Source organism: Poeciliopsis prolifica, unplaced genomic scaffold (genome assembly GCF_027474105.1).
Source record: "Poeciliopsis prolifica strain line A6 unplaced genomic scaffold, Auburn_PproV2 SCAFFOLD022, whole genome shotgun sequence".
NCBI lineage: Eukaryota > Metazoa > Chordata > Actinopteri > Cyprinodontiformes > Poeciliidae > Poeciliopsis > Poeciliopsis prolifica.
The window spans coordinates 7,400,862-7,425,476 of NW_026562397.1; the positions used below are offsets into that span (position 1 = coordinate 7,400,862).

The 24,615-nt window shown below is 38.9% G+C and overlaps 1 protein-coding gene across 1 annotated transcript in view; it reads right to left on the reverse strand.

Annotated features, from left to right (window-relative positions):
- Window positions 1-227: 227 nt before the first annotated feature.
- The window catches only part of ppm1lb (protein phosphatase, Mg2+/Mn2+ dependent, 1Lb), a 46,061-nt gene continuing 21,673 nt past the window's right edge, over window positions 228-24,615 (reverse strand). The window contains exons 2-5 of the mRNA XM_055045310.1: window positions 10,707-10,917; window positions 5,021-5,182; window positions 3,567-3,906; window positions 228-316 (exon numbers count right to left, since the gene is read on the reverse strand). Of these exons, the coding sequence (XP_054901285.1) occupies window positions 313-316; window positions 3,567-3,906; window positions 5,021-5,182; window positions 10,707-10,917 (717 nt within the window). The 3' untranslated portion in view covers window positions 228-312. The remainder of the gene's footprint in view (window positions 317-3,566; window positions 3,907-5,020; window positions 5,183-10,706; window positions 10,918-24,615) is intronic.

Here is a 24,615-nt window from a genome sequence, read left to right on the forward strand (position 1 = left end):
TCCATCGCTACTTTTCACCCATGTTTCTTTGTGAATCAGCTGAGGCAGAATCAGATTGTACACCGAGTATTTCACTGTTAATGTTCAAGTGTTGCTTAAGGCTCTCAGTTGGGTTTAGGTAGATATTCAAAGCTGAGGATATTGTTGTTTAACCTATCTCTGCTTTAAACATCTCCACAACTTTACCTCTGATTTGTTTGCTGTGTTCCTTGGACTTCTTGATGCTGTTTGTCCGCTAATGTTCTCCAACAATCCTCTGAGGCCTTCATCCAACTGAGGAGGACTCAGTCTACTGACCAGGTGAGTTCAGGGTCATCTGGTTAGTGGCAGAAAATTTTATTTAGGGGTATCAGAGCACACGTCAAATAAAAATCCCCCCAAAATACATGGAGAACTGCGGTTGTAATGTTACAAAATATGAAAAAGTTCAAAGTGCTTTTGCTATTCAAAGGAAAACAAAGTCTCAATTTAATTTGCAACAACTTTCATCAGCCTGTGCTTCATTACATTTTTAGATTTTATAACGATTGTATTTTCTTTTAATTTTTAAAATATTACATTGCTGTGCTTTGTTTTTAAAGCAGTTTAATTAGCAGCAGTCAGACTTACACCCCCACCACATTAATGCATGTCTGCTTTTCATTTCAATAGAGCACAAAGAAATAAAGGCGCCATGCCTTTTACGGTTAAAAAAAAACCCTGTAGTATAAGCAGTGCAATCATTCAATCTCTCGATAGTTTGAAAAGAGATTAAAAACCGCAAAAATTAAGTATTGTGCTTCAATGTGAAGTCTTACAGTATTTTTGCAAGTTAGCAAAATGAAACGTCTAGCACCTTCAGTTTAGACTTGTAAAAAATGCACACAGACTCGAAATCATCATATTTATATTTTTGTTATTTTATTGGAGCTTCCATTCCTTTTCCAAGATATAATGTACATTACAGTTTATAGTTTTTCGGGGTAGTTATTCACAACACTTTCCTAGGACTAATCATGTTTGTAATTTGAACTATAAATGATCTTCGTTTAAAAAAACTTGATAAAATGACAATCATTGCTTTAATTTCACCATTATGATTTACAGTGTAAATTAACATTGTGTGTGTTTTTGTTTTTACCGTTAATTAAAATCAAGAAAAACAAGTACAAATGCCACAGACATTCTGTTAGATACATTATTATCATTGTTATTATTAAGGAAAACACATGAACTTTCATATGTTTTTTTTTTAAATCTGCGTAGTAAACAGTGTTTGTGGGTGATATTAACACATTGACAGTATGTACATTCATCTTACAACTTTGCGTCTCCCAGAGACGTTCAATGCTCCAAGTTTGGATTTACAAGATATGACAACAAGGTCGAGCCGCGTGTGCAGCGCGATCGCCTGCTCAGAAACCATGAAACAATGAGACGAGCGCTTTTGGCAGCAGAACATAATAATAAGGCAACAGCAACACATCTTATTATCCAAAAATTTATATCATTTTAACTTGCTTAAAATTTGAATCTTTTTCTTAGTAAAAAGTGAAATTGTATCCCAAAAACATCCCATAGCAATAACCTCTCACAGCATAATCGCTATTTACTGTAGATGTAACAAAAATATGATGTGAAAATTAACCATCATGTCCATCTCCTATCCATGTCTTAACATTGATGAAGTTATCTGGTCAGATATATTTAGAATGATCAAATTTACAAATGTCTGGCTTTATTTAAATATATGTGACTCAGAAAACAAGGGAAATCTGTCTGGACAAATAATTAGCAGTCAGCAGTAATGAGAAGTACTACATTTCTAATTCACTGTGTACGAAGGACGACTGACTCAGAGACCTTTTGTTCCTCTCTGACATGCTGTGGTTGTTATTCCTCACGCAGATCTGAGCTGTGCTGAAGCAGCAGAGTTGATCAATATCAGTGTTAAAAGATGCGAACAAGAAAATCCATCAGAAACCTGGCACTAACCTGTCAATTCCATTGAAAACACTTTAACTTCCCTAAAGGGAGATCAAATGTTGTAACTCATATCATTCAAGTAAAGGGCTGCACAATATTGGAAAAAACTTACATTGCAATTTTTTCCAATCCTCTGATATATTTATGAAAAAATACGTGAGATTTCAACAGATGACCTCAAGCTTATAAGCTCAGCTTATAAGCTCATAAGACCTCAAGTTACACTGCAGTTTTCCCATCTTGTTGACAATTAACCTGACCTGATCTTACTTCTTTATGGGAATATTACAAATATGATTTTTGTCCGTTTTTGGGAGTTCATCTTTTTGTTAGATTTGCACTATATTAGAACATCTTGCACTGGTGAGAGTGTTGATAAATACTGCGATGACAAATATCAATTGCCATATATACCTAATTTTGATGCGTAAACGATTTCACGCAAAAGATTTCTCATCTGTGCTTCCATCACTGTGAGCGCTAGCATTCAGGTAACATCATTAGCCTCCGATGTGAACATTTATAACACTGAATAATGTATCAGTCAACAATTACTGCGTTCCAAACACTCCTTTGCGATGTGAATATTGTACACATTCATATTGCAATGGTGGTATGTTTGCTATAAATTGTGAAGCCCTATGCAAGTATCTCCAAAGAGCTGTGGTGGATCGTGATGCTGTGGGCAGGCAGGATCTCCGGTAGCAGTCAGTCTTGCAACAAATCTGACGAGGCCTCTGACTGAAGTTTGTTGCTGTATGAGAGTCTGACAACTCTATGACAACGAACAGCTCAATTTCCAGACAGGAGAAATTATATTCTACAGTAACATGTCTTTTATGACGCAATTAGTTGCGAGCAAGCATTGCAGCATGATTAGAAAGGCAGGCAGAGACATGTTGGAGTAGGGGATATGATCTTTGCCTAATAAGATTGAGGGAAGAGATGGTTTGAACTTCCCCCTTCTCTCTCTGCCTGAAGTCTCCTTTTTCAACTCCTCAGGGAATTGAAACTCTAAGATGCTAATCAGCGGCTTCCAGTTGTTAAAGCAGCACCTAGTTGCCTCAGTTACGCATCAAAACTGTTCAAAAGTAAAATGGAGCAGAAATCCTCCCAGCTGCACAGCATCCAAAATAAAAAAGAATATTTGTCCAAACACGAAGTGCCTCAACCAAAACCATTATAAAAAGACGTGATAAAAAGAGAAAAATCTGAAATGGCTACTCCAACACGCTGCCATCGCCACTCTAGAAAATCGGTCTGAAGAAGCATGACAAAAAAGACTTTCGTGTTTTTGTTTAACACTAAGAGAAATCTGCTGGAATTTCTTCTTAAAAATTCTCTTTTAAAAAAAAACAAATCCATCTCAAAATTCTCAGCTATACGAAACATAATCTATTAATTCGCGAAACAGCAACCCTGCTCATATCAGCGTACGATAGATAATGCCTACCCTAAAATCAACCAGGCTGTGATTAAAAAAAAAAAAGATGATGGGGGATGCTGATGTGAGGTTTGAAGAGCAAAGTGCTGTAAATATCTGTGGCAAATAGTTCTCACTCAGTTGCCTCCCAACTGATGCCCTTCGCTTAATTCCTTACTTTTTTTCACCCGTCTTGCCTTTAAACTTGACCACCATGACGGTGATGTTGTCGGGGCAGCCGCGGTAGAAGGACTGCAGGACGATGCTCTTGGCTCCAAAGTGCGGCTCGTCCAGTCGCTCCCTGATGAAGCGGACCGCCTCCTCGTTGCTGAAGGTGTCCCACAGGCCGTCCGAGGCCAGGATCATGAACTCCGGCTGCAGCTTGTTGAGGTCAAAAGACATGATGTCGGGGTCGGGGACGATCACATTGAGGTTTTTCAGCGGGTAGTCGCCCAGAGAGCGGGACATGGCGAGGATGCCCTGGACGCGCCACGAACCGTTGAAGCTGATGAAACCACCTGCGGAGGACCCAGCAAAAAAAAAAAAAAAACTGTACAGTTTAGAGTGTCGGGGTGATTGAGAGAAAAGTGAAGAAGAGGAGCACAAAGATCTTGTTGGTAGATTGGTTCTCTAATCCTGGAAATGATCTTCAGGTGACAGAAGGCTGACTTTGTAAGTGTCTTTATATTGCTCTGAAGGTTCAGGTCAGAGTTCATCCACATCAAGATTTCAGACCGGATCTCTGGTTTCTAGCTGTAATTTCTGAAGCTGCACGCTGACTCTTGATCGTTCCTCTTTAAGTACAAACATAATACCTGCTTTGACTGTCAGAAGTGTTTGCGTTGGATATGTTTCAGTTCATGTCATGTCCTGGTAAAACGGCTGGACCTCATCTATAGCTTTGGGATCTGAAAAAAGGGAGCTGCTCTAAAAATAAGCACATAAGATGGATATTTTCAAACTTGGTCATATAACCGTCTTTATTCCTGACAGCAAGAGATTCGGAAAATACCCATCTGAATACAAAATTCCCTTATTCTAATAATAAAATTCCTCTTTAGGACAGACAAGTAAAATGTTATTATGTTTATACGCTAGAATATTAAAGTTCCGCCCATCTTTTTTTATTTTCACCTTCATTACTTTAATAATTAATGTTAAAATCTGAATCAATAGCCGAATGATCTCCTCAGTATGCAGTCAAGTTCTCCAGAGTCCTCCTGCTGACCTGATTATTTGACTCAGGTGTGTTGAAACAGAGACGCATCTAAAATTAACAGGCCCAAATTGGAAGACCCCCAGTTTCACCTTTCTGTAGTATTCGAAACAGCACTTCCCTTTCTTCATAAATTTGTTGGTGGGAATTTATTCTGGAGTGAGGTTTGCACAGGATCATTTAGCAGCAGAGCCTGATGTTTTTACAGTGCACAACTCAAACATTAGATGGAGCTGTTGAGCTTTACCAAATCAATCTGACAATCTGTAACAAGCTTCCAGACATGCCTTCATACACCAGAAATAATATTTACCTGGATCATGATCAGTATTTGACATGAATAACTATATATTTATGCTATTTTCCTTTTATTTTCAGCAAATAAACTCGTCTCCGTCATGTTCAAGCTTTCTCACCGGCCTTCTTGATCCTCTTGCGTTCCTTGAGCTGGTAAGGTTTGTGGTCATGTGACAGAGGAATGGCATTGCCGTCTTTATCGCACAGAACCCCCCGGGAGTCTCCAACGTTAGCCACTATCAACTCCTTATCAGACAGCAGAGCCACCAGACATGTAGTGCCTGCAGCGAAGGAAGAAACGGGAAAACACAGAGGAGGATGAGAATATCGCAATTTATTTTCTCTGAAAATATTACATGCTCGGGAAAATGCCAGAAGATCATAGTCGGGAGCGTGTAAGACTTGTCCTCAGGGTAGGAAATATGTCTGCAAAATTTTCCAACCTGTCCATCAAACTGTTGCTGAGAGATTTCAATTTTGGCAAAGTGAAGCTGAGAAACTGACATGGCATTAATACCACAGTGTGGATTTTGTTAAACCTATTCGGGGATGGATCGTTTTACCCTGAAGATTAGGGAAAGCCCAGGAAACATTTAACTGAAGAATAATAATCACCGGCTGTTTAATTGTAAGATCATCTAGCTTACCGGTGGCTCACTTATTTAAAGCAAACTTTTTTAAAACAAAATTTTAAGGCCATCATTTTAAATACATGAGTTTTAAGACCCCTGTCTATGTGAAACAAATATAATAACCAGAGTCAGATAAAACTGGAAAACAAGCCGGAAAAATCAAGCTACTAATGGAGCACATGAAAGAATGGAAGAACAAGTTAAGAGGTGGTCAAGTAACGCCTCCATCTTACACAAGACCAAAATACTTCTGTTTCTCCTTCCTCTCTTTGTTTAGCTTCCCAGCGAAGCAGAGTCTGAGTGTAGGCTCAGAATCTGAGGGCTGCTGTATTAGATCCAAAGTCCAGTAGGAGCCCGTTTGGCCATGTGCTCACACTCTGACAGAAGGCAAAGCTGGAGAGTGGGCGAGGGGTGAAAAGAACAAGAGATGAAAGTCGGGGTTCCCGACACATGGGGCTGGACCACCCAGACAGAGAAAGATGGGGAGAATGAAAACAAACAGCAGCAGTCACACCCAGGATCTGAACTAAATGCAGGAGGAAGAAAATATTCCAACAATTCAAAGGGGCGGTATTATGTATTTTCCAGGCACATGGTGCCATTTTACAGAGCAATCAAGTCACTATGTAATCTTTTTGTGATAAAAAGGTTTTATATATCATATATGACTTAAAAGAAATTTAACTTAATAATTTATCGCCTTGAAATAGGGCTTTTGTACCTTTAAAAACTATAGCGTTTTCTGAAGCTTCAAGAAGTCATTACAATATGGCTTCGCTATTAACCGTTTAAAAACATTTTTACCAGCATTTCAGGGAAAAGCTCATAATTGGCAGTTTTACCAAATGTTTGCCAATTCCTGCTGGCTAGTCTGAAGTAACCGAGTAGTTGAAGTGAAAACTCAGAAATCTGAGGAGGAGCTGCATGCATGAAAGAATTAAGGTAACACTCCAGGTATGTTTTTGATAAGGGAATAACATTAGAACATGATGTAAAACTCAACAAAATTGATTTTACATAATACTGTCCCTTTAAGAAGTGAACATCTTTGTTTATCATCTTTGTCTATCACATAAAATCCCTGTAAAATAAATCAAAGATTGGTGTTCTAATGTGGTAAAATGGGGACATTTTAAGATTTAGCTCCTTGTGTTACAATCTACATTCTGAGAGTCAGTTGACCTGAAGCTGAAAGCGACGAGATGAGATAACAGACAGCAGAGGATACAGATAAAACCTACTTACAGAGCCCAGGAAGAGAGGACGGCTGCTTAAGTGGCATTTCTTTAAAGAAAAAGGAAGGAAATCTGTGATGATTATGTTATTCAACTTAGATTCAAGTGAGTAGAATGCGATAAATTAAAAGAAAAAAAAAAAAAGCACAGATAAAACAGTGACAAGGAAGCCAAGAGGAAAATCACACTGACTGACGGAGATGCTGACTTGCTGAATATTGATGCTCCTTTTAGGTTCATCATCGTATGCATCCTTAAACCTGCTGCAGTGACTTACAGCTGAAGCAGCATGGTGCTTTGCTGTCCAGCTAATTAGCCTTATCTAGTTCCCATGGTGATAGAGATAATAGACTGAGGTGCTTTGTGAGCACACCCTTCCCCAATTAGCTCAGCCATGCCCAGCATACATTGAAAATTCCCCTATTAGAATGGCACCAAGGTCCCCGTGTACCCAGTACTCATGTCAATAATTAGCTTAGCTTGGACAGGAAAACCCTCAGCACTCCAGCCAGATTAACATCTCCTCAACAGTTAGGCTTTCACTGTGGCCATTTATTTGGAGTTGACCGTCTCTGACAGGCTGCTCCGTTTATGTTCTGCTAATGGGCTGGAAAAATAAGAAGTGATGACCTAAAAAACTGCAACTCACTTTCAAAGGTTAAAAAAATAAATCTTTCACCAATTTAGAGTAAGGTTTTGCTTTATGTAGAATCAGAATCAATCTCAACTTTATTGGCACACAACTTTACTCTCGTGTTACTACGACTGTATTCTTGCAATATTCTGACTTTATTCCAGTAATTAAAATAAAAGGAAAACATTTTAAGTTTGACTCGTGTTTCATCTGAATTCAAAGTCCATATTAAATAGAAGATGTAAAACATGCATGTCAAACAAGATGGGGGGCCTTGGGAATGCTGACATCACTCTGAACTATGGACACCCGTTAGTAAGGACAAAAGTAATCTTCAAAAACAAAAAATGCAATTGAATTTCTAAAATCAACCTGTAGCCCCAACCCTATATCAATGTGTTGCACTCCTAAATGACTTCATCTCATGGTTACGGTGCTGTCTGAAACGGTGGTAATAAAGGAAACGTGGGTCAACGTTAATGCAATAATTAATTTGTCTGTTTCTTAAACTAATGAACAGGAGCAACTTGTCCTTCCAGGCATTGTGTTAAACACCTGTATGCTCCAGAGAGCAGCAAATTGTCCTGTTTTACATGGTTAATAAAAACCTGCTGGAGGTTATTTAGTTAAGTGAAGCCAGATGCAACGTTCCCATTTTGTCTGCCAGTTGGTTGCTGCCGTCAAGAGACGAGGTCCGAACTGATTAAAAAAAATGTTTAACCTTTCTATTCCTTCCCTCTCATGCATCACCTTCAATACCATCATGACGAAAGCCATAAAAGAGCTAAAAACATTTAGCGAAGAAGAAATACAAAGATTTTCTTTAAAAATGTGATAAAACCTCCATCAAACGATGTGCACTTTAGGACGAGCTCTGAAGCAAACATATGCACAGATCAGAGAACAAATAGAATAATTTCCTGCCTCGGAAAAAAAAGAGAAGCTCAAGTGTGAAGCACTGAAGTGTTTGAACAAACACTCTAAGGAGAAAGTAATTTATTCTGTTTTTATGCAATCAGAGAACACTGGAATCAAAACACAAAGAGGAAAATCGCTCTTGGTGTAAATTGTACCAACGATCGTCAGATACGTATGATTTTTGGAGAAAATAGACTCAAAGGTAGAGAGAAAAAACAAGCCCCACTTAAAGGTCAGTTTATCAATGTTTTTGGTGGTCAGGACATGGACAAGACAACACTCTGCTTTGTACATCGCAATGCACTGAACAACCTGTTGCTATGATATTCTTTATTTTGGTTATCAGGCAACAGACGTACAAACTTTATTTAGGACCATCAGAGTAAAGAGGAAACATAAAACCTTGATAACAGACATAGGAGACTTCATTGAGGGTTGTAAGTCTGATGGCGTGACTCTGAAAGAGAAACACTATTAATGTGCATCAGAAAGGGAAAACAAAATAGGGAACTCCCTTTGCAAACCCACAAACAATGCTACCTAATATGTAAATTAACAACTTTTAGAATGTTTTTTTATTCACTATTCAATAATTATTACATCCATAAAACATAAATGCTGCTTCATACCTTCTGATTTTAGATGGCCAGGAGTTTTGTGATGAATAATTTTACTATCAGAAAAGATTTTGACGTCTTTACCAGATAATACTATTTTTCTTCCCAATCCAATCTTTTTATAACAAGAAAATGTGTAATATTTTATATTAATCACATTGAATTTCCTTCTGTTCCCACGGTTCTTATGTTTTTTTTAGCAGCAGTGACCTTCACTGTGGGGTTGCTGTATGGTTCATTTAGTCTTTTCCTTTTCAGAATTGTTTTCAGTTTCTTGCTTGCTATGCTAGTTTGAGGAGCAAAGCATTTTGATTTATATACCAATCAGAACATTAAAAATAACATTTGAATATATTATTTTGACCTATATGCTATGTAAAAAAGGACAGAGGACAGAGAGTCTTTGCCAAGAAGTTTCAACTGGAGAAAAATGGAGTAACAGTAATGCTAGCGATCTCCAGACTGCTGTGGCTTTGCACGTTTTAATTGTCTTCATTGGATCATATGACTCTTCATTTTGAGGATATGAAAGCTCAATGGCTCTTTCATACAAGCGGCCCCTTTCACTGACTTATCAGCAGTTTTCAATAAGCTACACACTACCGTTCATCCAACTGTTAATGTTCACATTTTTTTCATGCTAATATCCTAAGAGACATTCCAGTTTGCTCCAAGTTTAGCTGATTTTAAACGTTCAGTTCTGCTGTTTATATTAATCAACGCATGTACAGAAGTTATTAACCAGCGGACGTGCTCCTTCTGGAGCATTTAATCTTTTTTCATCTCAGGACATTTGCAAATATTCACTGTTTCCCACACAAGCCTGAGCCGGTTCTGGTGTTACACAGAACCAATATTCTGGGTAACACCAGAATATTGGTGTTACCCATAACACCAGTGGGTGCCCCTGCCTCCCCCCGGAGGCACCGAGGTAACACCAGAATATTGGTGTTACCCCGGTGCCTCCGGGGGGAGGCAGGGGCACCCACTGGTGGGTGCCCCTGCCTCCCCCCGGAGGCACCGAGGTAACACCAGAATATTGGTGTTACCCCGGTGCCTCCGGGGGGAGGCAGGGGCACCCACCAGTGGCCCACTGTATTTCTGTGTATTGACAGGAAGGTGATTCTGTGTTATTACATTACAGACATTACTTAAACACCAACTATAATCTTAAAAAGGCAAACACAACAATATTCAGTGAAACACAATTTAAATAAATAACTTAAATCAGTCGAATCCTAAAGACTGGCAGCCTGCCAGTCTTATAATACACTGGAGAAAGCCGCGAATATTCTTCTCACTTTATTTTGACTTCTGTAATGTGGTCATTTTCCATGGTACTGTATTAGACTTAACAGCACAATGCTCGCCTCCACACATATACCCCTCCATTTGACACGTCTCTCTCTCTTTCTCTCTCCTCCTTCTACACATCCATCCCTTCAGAGATAATTACTACAAGCTTTGTGAAGATCAACTTTTATTCAAACAGCTGAATAAGCTAGACCCCAGGCTGCTGACAGTCACTATTCAACTCCTGTCAAGTGAAACACTAAAGTAGCACATACTGCTTTAAATGCAGCATTACGAGAGACGCTAAAAGATTGGTTATTTCTTTCTTATTGCATCTGCTTTCGCGAACAGCACACATGGCTTGAATCCATCCTAATTTGCTTCAGTTTTATCGTCTCATCTCCAGGTGAATGTACTTTTCGCACACATTTAAATCACTGAGTGTTAATGAGCCAATGTATAACTCAGATTCAGACCTGCTTCGTTGTAGTTGGCAGAGAGCTTGTCCAGCATTTCTCTGTCTAACGTCAGTATCTGCTGCTCCAGGATGGACGGATAGGAGGAGCCTCCTTTCTCCTTTTTTTCGTCCTTGTCTTTTTCTCGGTCTCGATCTCTCTCTCGTTCGTAGGTCAGTAGCTGCTGGCGCAGAGCCTCCGCCAGGTGGGTCTTGGCGAACTCGGCAGCAGCCTGAAAACGTGAGACCACAGAGGAGAAATTAAATGGCTGCAGATAAAAATTAGGTTGCTTAATAGCAACAAAAAAAAAAAAGCACAGTAGGAGGTACAGTTCAGACATTTGCAAATATTTGCGGTTTCCCACATGAGTCTGAGCCGATATTGTTATGTCAACATTTCCAACTAATTCTTACATTTTTGAGCCCTGCCAATGCTGATGCCAAAGCTAAACTTTGGATGTAGCTCTCAGAAATTATAGCACTGCAGAAATTTTATGAAAATGTTCAAATTTGATTATGACAGTCCACATTTTTCTTCCTTTTGTTTCCTTCTACCGTTAAACAACATCACCACTAATTTCTATGCTCTTTATCACCCTCTAAAGCTGAATTCCAGCTGCGGGCGCCAGTTAGAGACCTTTGCTTTTCCGATATTGCACAGACTCATACTGCGAAGACAAACTACGATTCAGCACATTATGTGGTTGTGGTTGCATGTTTTCCCTGTGTGTGTCAATTTAAGTTTACTTGTAGAGCACATTTCAGCAACAAGGCAGTTCAAAGTGCTTTACACCATAAAAACAAAGCACAGTAATGAACACAGTTATGAAACACGAAATTAACATTACATTTTGTCAAATGCAATAATCAAAATCAAAGAGCAAATGTACATCAAATATTTTGATGTACATAAATACCAGACATTATTAATATTCCAGTAATTAATTAAAGGCAACACATTTTCTGGAAGTTTGTTTCAGGATAAAAAAAAGAAAGACCTGCTGAAGTAAATACTAAACATTTATCACTGTTTTGGTGAAATACTGTGTCAGATAATTGTTACGAGAGTAGAAATCAAAATCAGATGTCAAAAACACAAACATTTGTGAATGTTGCCACTGTTTTACTAGAATTAAGTAGCACACACAAACATGTAATCTTTTCTTCAATTTGGAGAATTTTTCTCCTTGGTCAACATTAAGGTGATGCAAACACAAGTCAGATTTGTAGAAAAACACCAGTTGCTTAACACTTAAAACGTGAAATATGTCCTCACTTCCTAAAAAAATGAATCATTAAAAATCTGCAAGTGTAGAAGCATTTATTGCCCTTTATGAAGATTTAGGATGGAAACCAGGACAAAAAACAATAATGACAGAATTCCTAGAAGCTCATTAACTTTTCTGCATCTTTGTTCAGGGGAACACAGACGCTGTTTTTGTATTTGTAAAAAAACATAGAAATACAAATGTATGCACAGTCTGCAGAAAGCTGGTTTAACAGCAGTAACCTTGATGTCCTTTCTGCCTCACCGCAGCATATAAACAGAGATAAAGAAAGAAATAATCATTCCAGTCAAACACACACACACACACACACACACACACACACACACACACACACACACACACACACACACACACACACACACACACACACACACACACACCCACACACACACACACACACACAACAGGCTCACGCTGTGGGATACAGCTGAGCTAGAGAAACCGTATCCTCACCTCTGCCCATTTTTTTTGCCAAGGATAACACCGAGGGAACCTTTTCTCACACACCCCCTTTGCATTTTGAGAGCACAAGGTCACAGTGCACGAATGTGAGATAATACACTGCAAACAAGCCTCTGATCTATATCATCCAAAACTTATAGAGCTCATATTTCACACCGAGAGAAGTCAAACACCTGGAGGAAAGAGAAAGCAAAAGGGGATGAGAAAAAGCAGTGAAGTATGCAGTTTCCATGCAATGAGCAGAACAATTTTAGGTCATTTGAGAGAAAACTGCAGATAATCCCAAAGTTACAAGCTTGAACACTGTCCTCATTTAGCTTCGTCTCCAATCTAGACCTCCCTCTGCACTTTTTTCTGCTTTCATGGACTTAAATATCCCTGCCTACTTTGCTTTTTCTTACATATGCAAACAATTTATCTACCCTCTCATTATATCTTGTCAGCACTTGCGATATTTTTTCTGTGCACACCATCAGTCTCCCTCTATCTTGCCTAATTTTTCATTTCCTACAGTCCCGTCAGTCTCCTTCCATGGTGAGGCTCAGCCTAAAATCCCCACGGATCTTTTCCTTGTGCTTTTCTGACTCCATTTGAAGAACAATGAGTTGACATACTTTTCTGCTGTTGCTACCAAGCAGGAAACTGCATTCAACAAACTGGGTTCAGAGGTCAGAAATGAAGTCTTGTTTGCGTCTTGTTTTATTTTCCCAATTACCAAGAACTATGACTGCTTACTTCCAGAGTGGAAGTTCAGATCTAAAACGCAATTTTCTACTCAATTTATTAAAGGACAAGGTCATGTAATCATACTTGACCTTATACAAACAAGTTATTGCCTTCTCAAGCTAATGAATGCCACAAACTACCATCAATAGTTTTTAGTCTGTTAATTAACTTTACTGCTGTTGAGCAATACTGGCCCACTCTTACTGGAGTTTTGATCCTGAACTTCCCTCATTTAGGGTCATGCCACAGCTTCTCAATCAGACTCAAGTCTACACTCTGAAACCTTCAACCTTCTAGTGATTCAGGGTGCATTCACACCAACCACTCTTGTTCGTTTGCCTAGAAAGTCCGGGTTGTTTGGGGAAGTATGAATCCACAATCAAACTTTGATGTGGACCAAAAAAGTGAAAAAGACTCTAGTCTGCATAAAAAACAAGATTTGCGTTTGGTCGAAGTATCTAAAGCACAGGGGTTTATGGGTAAATGGAACCTAAACAAATGATCAAAGGTAGCAGGAGTAATGGCTTGTGGTATTTTACCAAAGACAGAAGGAAATCCTGAAACCACTAAAAAAAAAAAATCTGACATCACTCCATTTCTGTTTACATTTCATATAGAATGAAGTTGGGCTCAAAGGTTTTGTGTCTTTAACTTCAGTGGCTCTTGGTGCAGCGCCACCACGGCCAAGGGGGTGTCTCAAAGGTTTGTCTGTCATTAAAACTTGTTTAATGACTGGAAACGTTTGAGTCTTGTAAAAAAAAAAACAACAACAACAACTTAAAAAAACAACAACTAAGTGTCACTCTACATTCCTCTGACCTATTTTACAGAGGATCAATGTAGGTCTCAAACAGAAGTGAAGTCAAGGCCTGAATATCTGACCGCATAGCCTGCTGGCTAACTAGACCGGCACATCTGATACCAGATTAGATGATGAAAGGTGGATGAGGGAGGGAGAGCATGGATGGATGGAGATGAGAACTGAAACAGAGAGATGAGGACTGGGATCAAGAGTGGTAAAAACACAGGGGAACAAAACGTGGCAGTAGATTAGGAAAAGGCACGAGAGCACTGTGAAGAAATGTAGAGCACGAGAGGGTAGAGTCAGAGGAAATGTGATGAACAGGGCGAGCAAAGCTGACTGTCAGGAGGCAGGTATTATAGTCGAGCAGCAGAGAAAAAAAAAACGCTTTGCATCAAATTACTGATACAATCAGCAAAAGATATTGAAAAATGAATGTGCGCTTATGTGGAAGCCTTCACTCTGAAATGGCAGACATGAAGAATGTTGATAGAAACACTGGCGGTGCACCAAATGCAGATAAAGAAGAGCAACACGAGGATAAACAATCCACATTTTATTTTCTGTAGACAGAATCATAAACTTTTCTGAGATTCAAATCCTAATTGCTTTGAACCAAAGACATTGGAAAAAAAAGAATCAATGACTAATCAGGGTTTGGTTCCCATCTCCAAGGCTGATGCACATGAGCTTCACACTAAAACAAGATATTTCAAATGTTTTTAGCTTAGCCCCAAACTGGAAGCTATGAATTGAACCCCAAGTACATATTTGTGTCTACAAGCTTAAAAACCTCATCTAAATGATATATTTTTTATCCATTAAGTGGCCTTCATCAATGTTTTCTTAAAGTACCTAAAGATCCTTCTCGTCTTTCTTATGACGGTTTCATTTTTGCAACCAGGAACCCAAAATGTTGCCACGACTTTGACATAAAAGAGTGGAAGGAGAGTCTCCCATTCAGATTTAGCCATAAATCACAACACAGACTTCTTCTGTACAAGTCACACTGTGATATTTCATCATCTTGTGGTAATCCTTTTATGTTATTTTTAATTTATTTTACTGCTGGGACTTTTTAGACCACAACAGCATATCTTTTAAAGACATGCTGTCCAAACCAGGACAGCCCAGCATTTTCTTCACAAAAACAAAACTTTTATCTTCTCTGTTCAGTCAAAGGAAGAGAAAGTGAGCAGTAACACTTTATAATCAACCATCTGCACATGAGGAGAATGAGCTTTATGCTGCCATGGAGGTATTGTCTCACTTCTCTCTGGTGGAGATATTATTTTATGTGCACAGCTAAAAATATCAGCACAGCCACAGAATTTAACTGTTTTATTTTGATTGTTTATTACTCATTAATATGCGTCCCAGCTCCACACAGACCTGCTTCCTCATTCAAGACACTCAAGACATCACCTGAATCGCGTAAAAAACCTGTAAGCAGAATCAAAACACACACAATACTTTCTGCTGTAACCTTTTCTCTTTCCATAATCTATCATGTTGCCAGACACGCTCGTCTTGTCAACATGGACCTGCATCTGTATGAGACAATTCAACAGAAGTAGCCAGGCTTTCAAGACATTTCTATTCATCATTTTGCCAGGCCAGCAGAAATGCAGAAAACCATTTTCTCTTCAGCGTCAGAAGAAATTTCCTCCTGCCCTTCATACGCTGCGCTGGAGTGAAGACTTTCTTTGGCAGACTATTTTCTGACAGATCAGGAAAAAAGGACAAAAAAAATGGGAAGAGTCTGAGAGGAGAATAAAGGGCTTTCATTAGAAACATTCAAGCAGTTCATCAAAAGAAAATATACTACTTAATTTTTTAGATAAGTTAAAGACGAACTGAAAGCGAAAAAGTACAGAGAAAATTTGATGGACACTAATGAGCCTGACGAAATAGCCACATAGTTCTTGGTTTTTTTGTTGAATTTCCAGCTTTCAGCTTATTGTTTAGGAGGACTAAGAGCCAAAAAAATTGTACACTGTGTCGTGGAAAAAAACTATTACCAAGCACTGTCCAGGTAGAATCACTCAATCAGGTTTATTCATGCATTGTGCACAATACAGAGAGCTCATAAGACAATCAATAATCAAGCCGGTCTGGATGCAAGGCTAACCCAGCTCACGAAGCTCCCTAAGCTCTGCCAGGCAGAGACAACATGTACGTTTTCATACAATGATAAGAAAGGGAACACAAAGGGCAAGACGGTCTGGTCCTTACGCAGCTGTGGAAAACAACCTTCCGACCTCGTACAAGTAGCTCAAATAGTTCTTTTGGTGAGAGTTCACAGACATTTCATATGACACGACTAGCAGATGTGACCTTATTGTAATTTTTCCATGACAACTGTAAATGAAAACTGTCTGAATAAGAATTCAACAGTATCTTAGTCTAAATTAAGGAACCCTGTGAAGGAAAAAAAGAAAAAGAGATCTGTAAAGCTGGGAATCAGAATTCAATATTATGCTTCCTGTGTGATGAGAGGCTTGGGGCGGATTGGATTGTTTGTGTAGCCTTGGACACACAGATTTCACAGAGGCATCCCAAAAATTGTTTCATTCTTCCTGGGAAAAAAAAATATTTTAAAATCCAAAACAAACATGCTGAGCACAGATGGCCTCCAAGAGGGAGGTAGGGAAGGCAATGCTACGCTGAACCTCACATCTCTTTTAGTGACCAACAAAGCTTGAAAACGTTCAATAAATAAACCCCCGCGAGCTTCATTCATATTCAAATATGCATCATGTCCCAGAGGCGGTATGTAATGGCCCACAGCATGCCGCCTCGCTGACAGCGTAAAAAGGACAGAAATGGTTTCTGTGAAGTGAATGAGGATTTCCAAGGCAAGACGTGAAGCCATAAAAATGAATGAGGACTGGAAAGTTGAACAGAAGTCCATTAAAAGTTCCAAGAAACGCTTCAGTGACTTCAGCCTTCAAAGAGGGAAAGAGAGATGTACATGAGGTAAAACTGTCTGCCTCAGCTTCCAGCTCAATGATTATTGGAGTGTCCCGACAGGTGTGTTGAGAACATCTGGTAACCACGGCTACAGCTGTCAAAGGTACTGACAGGCTTGACGTCTGTCCCACCTTGGCAGATGTCTCATTTCAAGGCCCCTCAAACCCAAAGCCCTGCCTCTGAAGGTTGTTGACTCCTTCTGCTTCCTATAAAGCAGGTTTTACTACAAAGGTGACCATCCTGTGACTCCAAGTCTTCTGCTCCGAATGCACCCCCAGACAGAATACACACCTTCACACAAACAGTGACGACCCAGGCCTATAAAAATGCGAAGAGAACTTTATCAGAGGCAATTCACATTCAGGGAGTGAGCAGACGAGTCGGCACACTTCTCTCTCTCTCTCTCACACACACACACACACACACACACACACACACTTCTGAGTAAAAGAGAGCCGTGTGTCCTTCCTTTGACCGCCAGATCCATTAGAAGAGGTGAAACTCATATTAAACCCAAACTGACTATTGGAAGGAGGCTGTCTGGGTAATCCATAGCGTAACTTGAGAGAAAGAGCTCCCGGTCTGTGTCACTGACCTGGGTATAGACTCTACTAGACTGATATTTAGTTCACAGAAAGAGAACTAAGCAATCTACTCAGTCTGATGTTGTGTCAAACAAGATTAAAGGGGTGGTATTGTGTTTTCCAGCCACCTAGCATCATTTTATAGATCAATCAAGTAACTATGTTGTGCTCAGTTGTTATAAAAATGCTGTATATTAAATATGACTTGAAAGAAATTTGACTTTGTAATTTAACGTCTCTGTCTCTTTAAAAAAGTCCTAACTCTCCACCTTCAGGAAATCATCACAACATTGTTCCTTTATTAACCCTTTAATACAATTTTAACCAACATTGCACTGAGAAGAAACTCCTATCATGAGCTTAGCAGACACGCAGTTCCAGCAGGTGTTGGCTAATTGCTACTGGCTAGTCGGAAGGAGCAGAGTGGTGGAGAGGCAGGGGGATTGTTCTCCGTAATGTGGAAGCTCAGAAGGAGCTTTGTCGTCCAAGGCAGCGCTTGGTCCCATCCAGCGTTTTGCACAGTTGAATGGTTGCCATGGGAGATTTCTCAAACGGGCACGAAAGAATCAAAGCAACACACCAGGTATGTTTTTGATGAAAGAATATCACAATCACATGACGTAAAGCTCAAAAAAGTCAATTTTACTCCCTTTTTAGTAAAACTCTTGAAGCAGGAAGTGGAACATAGATACACCTTTAATTGAATTTGATATTTGGAAATCTCGGTCTCCCTTCGCAAGCGTCTTTAAACACTAAATTAGAATTCCTTAAAGTTTTGTCCTCCACAACTGTATGTGTGTGCATATTTGTTTTTCGTCTAAACTATTAAAATCTCTACAGTAGACAATACTGAAATCCGACTGCTATGGTACTGGCAGATAATTTGGTTGGGGTTGAACTTCCCCAATGTTTTGCAAACAAGAGTTAATGTACTGTAAGGCAGGTAGATCAGGAGCGGATTTTTTCTGTAAATATATCTGCCATTTTCTTCCTGACTGTTTGTAGAATCTACCAACATTATATCCCAAAATGCAACACCTTTGCCTTGTGTTTTGGGATATAATTTCCAAATTCTGCACTCTGTTTTCTTCCTAAATTTGACAGGAACGAACCCCTTTGCTCAAACACTCAAATAGCTGCCAGAGGGAGAGTGTGGCTTCCATGACATGCGATGCCACCCACTGAGCAGCACTCCGCTTTCATGTTTAGGCAAAATGGAAAACATACGATGGTGTACCGTAAAAGCAGCGAATGCAAAGTGTTGTGCAGCGTGCAGCGAAGGTGTGAAGATCTGCACTTCTATGTGCCAGAAATAGGCACTTTAATAACATCTGACTCGGCGCTTCGCACATCGCAAACATATCTCACAGAAGAAAAGCGCAGCAATTAGAAGAACGACAGCTGACGTGAATCGATAAAGCATGCCGGCAAAAACGGGATGGAGGTGAAAAATAAAAGCAAGACGTGAGAGGAAGGAAGCCACAGGAAATAAAAATGTTTTATATGAGCGATTCGGGTGAGAGAGGAAAAAGATTTTGGGACGAGGAAAATAAATGGAGAGAGAGAACAGAATCATTTCCTCCTTCGTTCTGCTTATGAATTTCTTGCATCTGTGGGAGTGATTAAAAAAAAAAACGTACACTGCTGCTTTGCACCAAAGGATGACTTCTCTAATCTTCACTGAAGATTAAATAGTAGCATAAAACCACTTGGAGCTCTTTTTTTTTTCTGGCCACCTCTGAGGAAAGGTTTTACAACAGATAATTAAAGGCATTTACCGTCAACTATAAAATTACAGTAGAAAGTGTGAATTCCGCAACACGGAGAGTGATCCGAGTACTTTCTCAGCCCACACCTTCAGCAAGTCTATTATTATCATAAACAACCACACAGCATCCCACGCCTTTACTTCTGCTGCAAGAAATCAAATAATGTTGAATAAACATCACTCATACCCATTATGAAAGTGAGCAAATAAAAACATCATACGAGCTTCTTACTCCAAACACATTTAAGACGGCTATAATCTGATAGGAAAAATGGAGATAAAAGTAAATGGAGCAAAGTCTCAAAGTTGCAGGATCAACTGCAGGAACGACTGTTTGGTTTTATTATTAGCTGGATGATATATGTTTTTGTACAAAGGCTGAAAGACTTTGTGCAGTCTTTCAGCCTTTTTTAAGGACTGGCGCAGTCCTTAAAAAACTGCATCAGGTTACAGCCAAAGTTATTTCAAGTAAGGCCACAAAAATCTAAACAGACAAAAATTTAAATCGGAATTTCAAGGCACAAATCGGTGAGAGACTACACAAATGAATAACAAATAATCAAATCAGTGAGATTTGATTACTGATTTGTAATCAAATCTCTATGGTCCGAAGAATACAGAACTTTTTGCAGGAAGAATTTAAAGTTTTCTAAAAAGTATTGAAATCTCATCTCATTTTCGTGAATTCAATATTGTGTTTCATCACTTTCTTAATTGTTGATTTGGTAAATCAAATACTGACGCATAGGGTTGTTTCTAGGTTCTAATGCAGTCATTAGCTGTACTAAACTGTTTACACAAATGTGCATGATGCGGAACGATGACAGTAAGCAGCGTAATTATTGAACATCAGCAGTTTTTAGAAATGAACAAATGTAAGACAAGAAGACTGTTTGCGTTCAGGACCTAAAGGGTTTAGCTAAGCAATTCTCCGATAACCTTCACTTCATGGATGTCGGTGTGCTATAGACGACAGTGGAGCTGTTATAAATTGGTATTTATATTTTAATGAACACTTAAGATTTTGAGAAAACAAAAGAGAAGAGAACGAGACTCCGCAGGCTTTGTCCTTTGACATCTATTAGAGCAGCGTTTATCCTACAGACCTCCAGTTCTACCTCTGGTCTATTTATACACACTCTGTAAGGTGTGTACAGAATAATGCTGACATTTACTTGTCTTCATTTTCTCCTGCTTAGTGGGACTAGAAAGACCTGAGGGAGTTCATAGTCATGCAGTTCTCCATGCAGAAATAGAAAGCTTCTTCTTGCTTTATTAGTTTTTATCACCTAATGCTTAAAAAAAAACATTTTTTAAATTAGCTGAATGTCTTTTCAAAGTTCTGAGCAAATAAAACAACTATTTTGATATCACTATCAATGCATGCAACATTGCAATCACAAAGGAACACTTTATTTGGTAGCATATCATATGTTATGTGCCTTGTAAACAAATTCTGCACATTATTTGACCCGTTAGGTAAGCTTTCATAGCTGTCGGTGCTCATAGGAAAATGCAAACTGTTTTATTCAATACTTTTTTTTATATAAGAAAACAAACATTTTATTACTTTAAATGTAACACTGCATTCGTAGATAGTTTTGTTTTGTTTTTTCACTAAATTTGAACCAGGTGAGACTAAAACTGCCACTTGAGGAGTTCTGTATGCAACAAAGAAGTTTTACACCTAAATGGCATGTTTTGGAGTCTGTATACTATAGTTAATGATAAACAGATTTCTAAATAAATTGAGAATTATTTTAATAATTGACTATTAGATTAATGAAAATAACTGTTTTAGCTCCAGCAATGTCCATAGGCCCATTTCTAGAGGCAATGAATAGTAAACATCACTGTGTGCTGTAAAGCATCCTAAGGTTGATAAAGGCTTTGTGGGTATTAATAATTAAAAGTGAGTCCCCAGGGAATCCGTTTGAGCTGAGCTGCAGAGGAAGTTAGTGCCATTAAAGATTTAGAGTAGACGATTTCATCCGCTCTCCTTTGGGAGCTGCCTCAGAAAGTGACAATGTTAACCAGAGGAAAAGTGCATGTCTGTTTGTCAGGATGCGTAATTTGCACCAAATTTACAGGTTCCAAATTAACCTTCAAAAGACTGGATTAATGTGCGACATGTTTGGCCAAATGGTGTGAACAGCTGGTTCTTATTCATCACCCAATCTGGTACCCCCTTGTACACCAGTGTAGGGGTGGCGTTTCTCGGGCTTTCATCTCCTATTTTAATGTCACACTCTGAGCTTATTTTAGCAACTTGCTGGGAACAAACAGAATAATGCAACAGAGTCAGCGAGGCTGCATTAGGAGGAGCGGTGGGTGGGAGGGGGGGGGGGACGGAAAAAGGAAAGTTTCACAGACAGGAGTGAGTGTTATTTCTCCCTCTTTTGAATGTGGGGCACAAAAAGCCTAGAGGAGAAGAGCTAAGTAAATGTCAGCTACGCCTTTCCCTTCCCTCACTGACATGCCGGCATACACACAAAACACCTCGATTTTACACCCACCCAAAAAGCTCATGTACTCCCAGGCCTGTAATCTTCAACTGCGCCCACACACACAGACACACACTCACTTGGAAATGTTCTTATTTGTATTCCTCCTATCTGGAGCCTGTGTTCTCTGGCAGACACTGATATATCAATTGCATAAATATTCATACACTTGTCAGGGTGGCGAGCCTCATCAGCCTCCTCCTTTTCTTGCAAATGTGATTGAAGAAGAAAACACAAACACGTCAGGTTATCCTAAAACAATACTGATCTTACACGTGTTTGTAAATGCATCGCAGTGACTTAAAATGTCATCACAAAGTTCATTTTCTTCAATGAAAATATGATTTTTAGAGCAGAGATGTCAGGCAGTTGAAAAGCATGCCATCATCGCATCTTTTTGCTACTGAAATACAAAGCTGAAAAAAAGAGCTTAAACCACTGAGCAACAGTCCAAAATATGTCCTTAAAAGCCTTTCTTCTACCAGGTTTTTCTTCCACTTAATATTCCATTACATGCTTTGATCATCAATAAAAACGGTGAGATTCTTTTATAATTTGTCCTTTTTTTAGCATATTGGGCTCACTCTACTTGTGGAATGCATCAGTGATGGCAATTGTATGACGTTTTTGTTTTAAACATCCTGTTTTCAACATTTTCGCAATATCCTAATATGCAGTTTCCCTTTCTGTGAGCAATAATCAACAAAATTTACAAAATCAGATGCTTAAAATTAAGTCAGTTTTTAATGAAATTCAAATTTATTAAGATACATCTGAATCCCTGAGTTGAAAAATTTTCATCAAAGCCTAAACAAATCAGTGTGTGCTGAACGTCGAACAAAGTCACATAGAGGAAAGTAGTGTGTTTCCTAAGCTGCCCTTCTGCAGCCAAGAATGTTTGCTACAACAAGGCAAACATTCTTGGCTGCCTCGAATCTATAAATAATTAAAAAGACCGCAAATGAAACTCATTTCTCTTCAACTTCATTAAAGTGGGAGCATGAATCCCCTCACTGTTATTTCCTTGTAAGCCATTAAAGGTGCTGTTGGGGGAGAGACAATTGAAGACCTTTGTCGCTGTGCATCAATCATCTCAACTCTCCAGCTTAGTCTCCTACGTCTTCACAGCTCATTGCTCCGATGCGCCGTCTCTCCCACACACACTTTCGCTTCGCCCATTCAGACTCTGATCTGAAATTGCCATTTACATTTCTCTCAATTCACTGGGAAACTGTGCACATTTATTCACCAATTCCCCATCAGTCACTCTCGGTAAAGCCTTGCTCTTCGCACTCTTTTCATCTTTGATTGAAGGAGCGATTAATATTTATGCGGTCGTTAAAAAAAAAAAAGGGAAAAAAAAAAAGGCAGAAGCCGAACTTACACACCTCTCACTGCTCGCCTCCTCCGTTCTTCACATCGAGAGATCGTCTGCTTTCATCAAAAAACAAAGTCGAAAAACAGAGACGGAGTACAAAGTACTACTGCAGTTAGGTGTAGAAAGGGGGGGAAAAAAAGAATAAGAGGTGAAAAACAGCTTTAAAGCAGCAAAGTCTGATGAAAAGCAAACCGAAAGTTGTTTTATCACTTCAATGTTAGCAAATTTCCCCTCCTGCTCATCCAAGTTAACGAAAATATTCTCCTGACACATGTTGCGTCACAAAGAGAAATCTAACGAATAAAGCAGCGCATTAGCTTCAAATTAAAATTTAATAACCAAGAAAGTACAACGCTGATGTCCATAACTATTTAATCTAAACAGTTTTCTGTAGTATGCATCAATAAGATCTTTTCTGGCAGATTTCAGATTTGAGAAATGCTAAGTTCTCTTATTTTATGGGCTTTTTCCAACTACAGAAACAGTTTGCATATTTTGCCAAACCTTGACCTGTGAGTGTTTTTTTCTTCCTCAATCTAATCTGAATTGGAGAAGAAGTCTAAAGATAAAAGATCAACATATTTTATCATTTCATTTTCTTTATCAGGAAAGATGCAAGCAGTCTGTGTTGTAATTTATTGCCTATGATAACTTTGGTTGCCGTGGCTCGAGTGTTCATAATGATAAAAACTTGACCGGTACAGTATGGAGTAAAAGCAACAAGTTGTGCAAATATGCATTAAGCAATTCATTGGTCAATCACAATAAATTAAAATGAGCTTGATAATATCCATTCTGATTACTATTTTTGAAGAGCGAATTTTTTAGACTTTATAAACAAACCACTTTATTTTATATTTAAAATATCTTCCAATTCCCATCTTAAGTGTTCTTAATAAAAATGTGTTATCATTTGTCTTTGAAAGGTTGATAATCAACATATTACCTGACAATAGTCTTAACATTATCATATGTCACAATAACTTCTGGGACGATAACAAAGAACTGCTTATACAGTCAATAGGCTGTGGAATCTTAATGAAAATGCTTTAGCCGACAAAAAGTGGTGGCGATAAAACGAGTGAGAAATACGAGGTAATCCCCATTCAGCGACTTGCAATTATTTGTTCTCCTTTTATTGTGCAGCTGCAATAAACGGAAGATAAAATTATTGCAGTCGTTTTCAAAGCCACACAAAACACCACACGGAGTTTCTTCCGGCATCCGGAGTCAACGGCTTCCTGGACTTCATTCATCTCTCCTCGTGTCCATCCATTCATGGCCGCCCTCATCTCCATACAGCTGCCGTCCTTGGCAGGAGAGCCCCTTTCAGTTAAACACCGCCGCATCTATAAAAAACTTGAGCCTTACAGGGAACATATTTGTATCCCTATTTTTCATATCCAAATAATTACCACACATGCATAGCACACCGAGAGGCAAAA